Source organism: Budorcas taxicolor, chromosome 11 (assembly GCF_023091745.1).
Source record: "Budorcas taxicolor isolate Tak-1 chromosome 11, Takin1.1, whole genome shotgun sequence".
Classification (NCBI taxonomy): domain Eukaryota; kingdom Metazoa; phylum Chordata; class Mammalia; order Artiodactyla; family Bovidae; genus Budorcas; species Budorcas taxicolor.
In genome coordinates, this window is record NC_068920.1 from 106,010,770 (window position 1) to 106,019,275 (window position 8,506).

At 45.8% G+C, this 8,506-nt stretch overlaps 1 protein-coding gene across 1 annotated transcript; it reads right to left on the reverse strand.

Annotated features, from left to right (window-relative positions):
* Positions 1-736: 736 nt before the first annotated feature.
* Positions 737-7,745, reverse strand: IL1B (interleukin 1 beta). The gene is made up of 6 exons (XM_052649358.1): positions 7,699-7,745; positions 6,867-6,915; positions 4,774-4,972; positions 3,825-3,986; positions 1,884-2,014; positions 737-949 (listed from the first exon to the last, which is right to left on the reverse strand). The coding sequence occupies exons 1-6, from the start codon at positions 7,743-7,745 to the stop codon at positions 737-739; spliced, it is 801 nt and encodes a 266-aa protein (XP_052505318.1).
* Between the last annotated feature and the right edge of the window lie 761 nt (positions 7,746-8,506).

The following is an 8,506-nucleotide window of genomic DNA, read 5'->3' on the forward strand; positions in this document are numbered from 1 at the left end:
TTCAAGCTGGTCTTTGCTGGCCAGTGATGTTCCTAAGTGCTTTGCATTCCATGATGAGGAGTGGGTTTCTAATTCCCCAAGGGGAACACTCATGACTCCATTCATCTTTACTCTTCTACATCAGATCTGAGACAAGTCAATGACCATGTGGAAAAAACATTTGTTTTCAGTGAAATTTATTTCAGAATCATTGAACAATCTGATAATTCTTCCCTATTCATAAATAATTCTGTTTAAATAATCTGAGCTTGTATGCTTTCAGGCTTGGTGAAAGGACTTGACAGAAGGATGGCACATTAACCCAAAGGAAATTGGTTCCATAGTTATTGAAGGCTAGGATTTTTCACAGATGTGGCTGCTTCTTGGCTCCCTAGAACTAAATTAAATAGACTAACCCATCAATAAATAAATAAATAGTTAAGCAATTGCTCATCAGAAGCTGGGTGCAAAGGACAGGGGATTTCTTCTAGTGTGCCATGGTCTTTGCCAGGCTGGCTTTGAGTGAGTAGAAGAAGTGAGAGAGGGGTGGCTCAGTGGCTGGGGTCCGAGGATAGGCACTGGGAAGAGGGGATTGTTCCTCCCGGCTGGTGGGGAGATCTCTAAGCACTAATGCAGGGGAGGCAGTTGGGCACAGATCACACAACAGTGAAGTTCAGGCTGCAGCTGTGTTCTTCCCTTCCCTTCTGCCAGTCCTCGGGTTATTCAGCCCACGTGGACTCCCTGGGTATGGCTTTCTTTAGGGAGAGAGGGTTTCCATTCTGAAGTCAGTTATATCCTGGCCACCTCTAAAATGTCCCAGGAAGACGGGCTTTTCTTCGATTTGAGAAGTGCTGATGTACCAGTTAGGGTACAGGACAGACTCAAATTCAACTGTGTTCTTGATTTCTGTCTTGTAGAAGACGAATCGCTTTTCCATATTCCTCTTGGGGTAGACTTTGGGGTCTACTTCCTGCAGCAAAACAGAAATTAACATCTTTAAGAAGGAAAGGGAAAAGACATTCTACCCTGGTCAGGACAAAGTTGTTCTCTGGGTCGTTTAAAAATGGATTAGCAGGGCTCAGGTCTAGGAGCCAGACTCCTGAGTTGTCTTTGTGACCCTGGCCTTCTGTGTGGTGACAGAAGACACACTTATCCTTCTCTGAAACTTCGCATCAAATGCTAGGGTGTATAACATAGGTGGAAATGTTTTCAAAAGTGAAAATTAGGTAAAAGCTTCTAGGTGTAGCTAGTTTCCAGGGACTTATCCTGTGTTTTTCCTCATGGCTCTGGCTAGAATGACTTCAAGTTGGACATGAAATTTTTGCTGGGAAAACTGGAGGGAGGAGGAGGTGTGATTTTGGGAGTGCAGTGGAGATGGCAGTGACTGGTCCCTTGAACTGATTAAGTCCCCAAAGTGTCATCTATCAAATGATGGTTGTTGTATAGTCACTCAGAAGTGTCCAACTCTTATGCGATCCCATGGACTGTAACCCACCAGGCACCTCTGTCCATAGCATTTCCAGGCAAGAATACTGGAGTGAGTTGCCATTTCCTACTCCAGGGGTTCTTCCCAACCCAGAGGTCTAATTGGAATCTCTTGCGTTGACAGGCAAGAGCCACTATGGAAGTCCCATCAAATTGAGGAATTCTAACAATGTATAATCTGTTGGGTGCCAAGACGGAAGAAATTCTGCAGAATAATTTATTTTTTGTGTGATGGGAGTAAAAGCTACATGCATTTGACACTTACATTAAATTAATTTCCATTTATGCAAAATTATCATTTAGATCTACTCCCAGAGGTTCTGGGGAAGGGGGAAAGTTAGTTGTCTTTGAAGTAAGTGATGGCTAGGGATGCCCCAGAAGAGCCTGAGAAGGACCTTCAGCCCCTGGTATTCACTCACCTCCAGCTGCAGGGTCGGTGTATCACCTTTTTTCACACAAGACAGGTATAGATTCTTGTCCCTGATACCCAAGGCCACAGGAATCTTGTTGTCTCTTTCCTCTCCTTGTACGAAGCTCATGCAGAACACCACTAGGTAGAGGAGAGGGGTCTTGCGTCAGGGATATGGCACTGCAGGGTCAGCCCAATCCCTGAACCCCAAGCCCAAGACTCATACAGTATAGCATCCTCTGTGGGAACCGACACTGAGGTTCCTATGGCAACCCACACTGAGGTTCCTACAGCCTAACAGATAGGGTAATCCCACAGATCATAGCAGCTTCAGTTTCTTGAAACAGGTTTTCCCCTCAAATGGTCTGGGGGCTTCTCAAAGACTCATCCTAGTGGCAATGAAAAATCAGGGGGTCTAATTTTTAAAAATAGGAGAAAGCTCTCATGTCCCTGACTGGTCCACAAGAACAGAACAGTATGATCAACGTGAAAATTGAGAAAAGAGATAAAGCTGGACTTCTGAAAGACACTGGGCATGGATCTGTTTCAGGACTGTAAACAGGAAAGTGGGAAGAACCTGGGAAAGGAGAAGCTTAGCTCAGAAAAGTGGTTCCAAAGAAAAGACATACATTTTTAGTCTTCTTTAGTTATAGCTGTCTCACTTAGAGGCCCAAAGTTCACGCTCACAACACTGTTCTAAAGAAACAGGATTGTCTTGGCTTGGTTGATCCGGGATGCTTTCCCTCAGGGATGCTTCTCTTCAAGGTCAGCACCCTTTGAAGAGAACAGTCTGGCTGTTCCTTTCAGCTGCCCCCTTGGTTACACCCCTGCATACAGGGTTCAGCCACAGTGGCAAAGTGCCAGACAGATTCCTGCAACCCGTGAGCCACCCCTGGACTTGAAACAATGCCAGTGACATGCGCTTCCCTGGTGGCTCAATGGTAAAGAATCTGCCTGCCAATGCAGGAGACATGGGCTCGATCTCTGGCCCGGGGAGATCCCACATGCCACAGAGCAACCAAGCCCTCCTGTACTCTAGAGCCCATTAGCCATCTACTGAAGCCCCCTCACCCTAGAGCCCATGCTCCACAGCAAGAGAAGTCACTGCAATGAGAATCCCATGCACCACAGCTAGAGAGTAGCCCCAGCTCACCACAAGTAGAGAAAAGCCCTCACAGCAACAAAGAACCACACAGCCAAAAATAAAGAAAAGTTAAAAAAGAAAAAGAAAAAAGTTGCCAGTGACAGTAGAGAGATATAAGTTCCTGCTTGTCAGTTAGGTTTCCCTCTAAGGAACCATCTGGCTTTGGATGGGAAAGATGTTAGGGGTGTCGGGGGGCAGGGTTGGGAATGAGGAGGGACAAATTATCTCCTCACCAGTCTAGTTTAAACCCCAACAACCGGAAGAAAGAACCCACAGGCAGTTAGGTCATGTCCATCAAATGACCTCTTTCTAACAGATGCACTGCCATTAAATGACTTGGCTGGCCAGTGGTCCTGGGCTTGCTGGAGTAGTCTAATTTCTCACAGTCACCTCTGTTGCTGAAAAATGAACGTACTAAGGGAATCAATGTGGTCTCATCACTAGAATCCAAACAGAACGTTTGCATGTCCTTCTTTATTGTTGCTATTTAGTTGCTAAATCGTATCTGACTCTTTGCAACCCTTTGACTATTGCTCTCTAGGTCATGGAATTTCCCAGGCAAGAATACTGGAGTGGGTTTCCATTTCCTTCTCCAGAGGATCTTCCTGATCCAGGGATTGAACCTGTGTCTCCTGCATTGACAGGCAGATTCTTTACCATTGAGCCATCTGGGAAGCCCCAGCATGTTCTTTATTATATGCAATTTCACTGCCATGGATCATTTTCCTTAATGGTCTGCTCTGTCAAAAATGTAGAGAATTAGTAAGCAATGAGGAGGCCAAGAAAAGAGACAAAGTCCCCAGGTACCTTCTCGGCTCATTTCCTGTGAGAGGAGGTGAAGAGCCTTCAGCACACATGGGCTATCCAGCACCAGGGATTTTTGCTCTCTGTCCTGGAGTTTGCATTTTACTGACTGCACGGCTGCGTCACACAGAAGCTCATCGGAGGATGTTTCGAAGATGACAGGCTCTGAAATGTGGAACACAAACCTTGTTTAGGGAGATGCCCAGGTGATGATGGGAGGCAGAATTTGTTTCCTTGGAGGACATCTGAGCATGCCTAGCTGATGCTTGATTACATCAGTGGAGAAGAAGTTGGGGTGGGTCAGAACACTGAGTCTGGCACCCTAAGATGTAGGTTCAAACTTCAGCTCTATTACTTGCCGAGGATGAGCCATGGAATCCCTTATGTAAAAGGGTGGTGGCAACAGATGTGGCCCAACAAGGACATTCTGAGATTCGCAGGATATAATGTAAATGAAAGCATACAGAATGGTTGGCTGCTTTGCAAATATGAGTAGTTACCAAGGTCCTATTTTAAGAATAGTTTCAACAACTAAAAAGGAGACTTAAACCATCACCAGGTTGGATTTTATACAGTAGTGTATTGAAATGTAACATTTTGGGTACCATTTTATGCAGGTCTGTAAATTCTGGAAAAGCTTCCATAATTTTAAAATGCATAGCATGATTAGTCAGTTACATCATTATTTCATTAAGGAAGAATTCCTTAAAAAATCTTTTAAGGGAGCAAATCAATCTGATGGAAGACAAAATGAGAAAAAGACGAGTTTCAACTGAAGAGATGATTAACTGGGTTTCTAGGTGTCTCTGTTTTCCTCTCATTACTGGGCCCTCTACTTTTAAAGGGTTTCAGCCTCAGGTGGGGAGGCGGGGGTGTTATGACTGTTGGGTTATGGCCTCTGAGAAGGAAATGACCAGCGATCTCATGTCTGCCCTCAGCTCTCATTAGGTACCTTCTTCGAAGATGAATGAAAGGATGCTCCTCAGGTCATCATCACGGAAGACATGTTCGTAGGCACGGCTCCTCAGCTTCTCCATGGCCACGATGACCGACACCACCTGCCTGAAGCTTTTGTTGTAGAGCTGGTGAGAAATCTGCAGCTGGATGTTTCCATCTCCCATGGAGCCGAGGTCCAGGTGTTGGGTGCAGCTCTGTGAAGGGACCAAAGAAGTCAGTGTGGGAAGGTGGTTGGGCCAGACGACTCCCGTTTTGACACGAGAGAGGAGGAGAAAGGAGATTCATGCATGCTCAGCCACTCAATCATGTCTGACACTCAGAGACCCCATGGCCTGTAGCCAGGCTCCTCTATCCATGGGATTCTGCAGGCAAGAATACTAAAGTGGGTTGCCATTTTCTCCTCCAGGGAGTCTTCCGGACCCAAGGATCAAACCCGCTGCATCTCCTACATTGGTGGGTAGATTCTTTACCACTGAGCCACCTGGGAAGCCCAAGGAAGAGATAACAGAGCTTCTAAAGATAAACTTTCATCTCTCCGCAACCCAGAGAGGTTAAGTGGCTTATCCAAAAACATAGCTGCCAGTGAGAGGCAGACCCTAAGCCATAATGTAAGCTTTCTAATGCAGTATACAACATTCTTCTAGAATAAATCCATTCTTACCTTCTCTTTTCTTATACATGCTCCACCTAACCATACACTTATACCTTCTTACACTATTTATCTTTTTGGAAGCCTAATGCACCAATGTTATGTATTTCATTTTTCATGGCCATGCTGATCAGATTTTCAATATGCCTCTGCCCAATCAACAATGTTCTCTACAATCTTTTTCTCAAATGCTTCCTCATAAGCATCCTGCAAAAAAGTGGCGACTATTATGAAATCGTTCCTCAATTCAGAGAAACTGTTTAACTAACTGCATTAAACCTTAACTGAAGTTGCTTGCAAGACCTAATAATGGTTTAAAAGTTTGAAGGACAGCTCAAGAGACCTGTAACAACACAGAGGAAAGCTGAGTGGGAGGGACATTCTGCCCAGAGTAGAGGCCCCATGAGAGAGAGCCAGAATACTGCAAGAGGCTGTGGGAGGGAGGGCTGGACAGAGAAACTGGGCTCCATCTAGGGCTGGAGAAAAGCATCTATGCTGGTTTTAAAATCTTTAAAGAAGGGAACTTTCAGCAAGACAGGAATGCTTGATAAGGCTGGAGGAGGTTGTCACAAACTAAAAACATCAGAGAGAACAGCTTCCTGCTAATTGGTACAACTGCGCCAGCTAGCTCGGCTGATGGCTAGACTACCTGAGAGAGTTATTAGATTACAGAAGTTATTACACTTAAAGAAGAGGAGGGACAGCTGGAGGGTCAACAATGCTCTCTGGGTCACAAAGCGTCAGACACTACTGAGTGAGTGAGCACACACGTATAAAGAAACAGTCCTCTGCTAGATAAACTTAGCTCCTGCTGGTAATATCTCAGAGCCAAGGATTGCAGGATGCTAGGGTCTCGGACATCATCCTGCTTATGACGCTTATTATTCAGACGAGGATCAAAGGGGTAAAATGACTTGCTCAAGATCCAACGGCAAGTGAATAATTTTCTCGTAACTCCCAAACTCAACTTTTTGTTTACATCATGACTTATTGTCTTTAAGCTCCACTTCAGCGAGCAAAAAACAATCCCACCCTTAAAGGAGGTGGACATATTCATTCTCAAGGTCATCTTCTCTGGGTCAGGTTCAGGTCAAGTGATTAATGTAGCTTCATCACTTTTAGAGCTGAACACCTCTCCTAAAAGAATTAAATTTGCTTGGAAGCCTGAACAGTCTTCCTAACACAAGACAGCAAGCGCTATCTCTACTTAAATTCCCCTTCTAAAAGCCTCTGCAAGCACGGCCAGCATCACCAAGCCTCAGTGAAACACTGGTGGCGTGGGAGTTGCGGAGTGGCCAGCTTCCATTTGTCTCACTGGAAGAGGAGAAAGTCATTCCATCACAAAATTCCATAGGAACAAGCCGGCCCAGAACACTTCCCTTGAGTCTTTCCTCTGTCAGAGGCCCTCAACATGTTGGGATCAAAGCCCATAGACTCACCTTCATCTGTTTGGGGCCATCAGCCTCAAATAACAGCTCATTCTCATCACTGTAATAAAAACAGAAAAATTGCTTAATTACATCTCCTGGACAAGATTAGCTTTTCTTTCTCATTGATAATCTTCACCATCAATGCATGTGTGCTAAGTTGCTTCAGTCGTGTCCAACTCTTTGCAATCCTGTAGCCCACCAGGCTCCTCTGTCCATGGGATTCTCCAGGCAAGAATACTGGAGTATTGCCATGCCCTCGTCCAGGGCATCTTCTGGACCCAAGGATCGAACCCATGTCTGCTGCGCCTCCTGCATCTCCTGCATTGCAGGCAGATTCTTTACCCACTGAGCCACCTGGGAGGCTGGGCAATAGGAAACTGCAAACAACGTGTTCCTTAGGGCTGCCTGAAGCAGGTAGTTGCCATGGTAGTATACATGGGACGGCACGGGAAGAGGGCAGGTACCCGTTGCTGTCTGAGCTCTCTGTTTTATCCTGAGACCTAACTTCCAGCCTGGTGAAAATCTGAGCTTTCCTCCTCAGTTAAGCCAAATCGGCCAAGGGATCCCCTGGATTGTCCACTTGGAATCTTTCTTTCCTGTTTCCATCTGCAGGAAGCCCCTGAAGCAGCATCTGGGTGGCCTAGGGGTGCCATGGCTGCGCTTGCAGTGGGACATCAGTCCTTAAACTAGTTCCAAGTTTAAGTCAAGTTCCTTGACTTGGAACCCTGCTTGCCACTGTAAGAGGCAGTTTGGGTGACGAATCTGGTCTCTAAGCACATATAAAAATCCATTCTTGAGAGGAAAGCCCTGCTAACACAATTGGTGTCAATTTCCCACTGACCTGTAGTAAGCCATCACTTCATTAATGGGTTCAGGTACGGTTGCCATGGCTGTTTCAGAAACCTGTGCAAAGAGGAGAAAAATGAGTGACCATTTGCCATGCCAGTCCCCATGAGGGCTGCCTTCTTCACATGTGAATTGCCCTCAGCATCTTGTACCTGGCAGGCAAGCAAAGAAGCCATTTTCAAATGAATGAGTGAATGCATGAAAGTCATCCTTTGGGTTCAGAGTAAGTGAAAGTCACTCAACTGTGTCTGACTCTTAGCAATTCTCAAGGCCAGAATACTGGAGTGGGTAGTCTTTCCCTTCTCCAGGGGATCTTCCCAACCCAGGGATAGAACCCAGGTCTCCTACATTGCAGGCAGATTCTTTACAAGCTGAGCCACAGGGGTCCAGAGTAAAGCATTTGCTAAACCAAGCCCAAACCAAGAGCGGATCTCTTAGGTGATCGGGGGTAGAGGTAGGATCCCGAGCTCTCAGATGTAAGCTGCTAGACAAGTGATATTAATTCCCCTATTATTTTGCAAGTTATGGTATTATAACACAGCTGGCAGTTTTGCAGAAAGCCCAGCTGTCAGGCAGAGAAGGAAGAGAAGAGGGAGGAAGACAGAAAAAGAGAGAGAGACTCCCTTAAGACCTAGTCAGAAGGAAGAATTAAAGTGGTACCTGGGCAATGAAGGTTGGCTGGAGAGAATAGGATCCCTGGGTGGCTTGCTGTGCCTCCAAGCGGGTATACTGTCTGCTGGTTTCTCCCACTTATTTTATGGCCTTCAAAAGCAGAAGTGGAGAGCTGGGAGATTTCCCCTTTG

Bases quoted from the DNA above. Each gene is read 5' to 3' on its own strand.
- IL1B (XM_052649358.1), bottom strand. From the start codon at position 7,745: ATGGCAACCGTACCTGAACCCATTAATGAAGTGATGGCTTACTACAG. The intron at 4,973-6,866 runs GTGAGTCTATGG...GTCCCTTCACAG, and splicing joins ATGGCCCCAAACAGATGAAG to AGCTGCACCCAACACCTGGA. The intron at 950-1,883 runs GTGAGTGAATAC...GTTTTGCTGCAG, and splicing joins CACCGACCCTGCAGCTGGAG to GAAGTAGACCCCAAAGTCTA.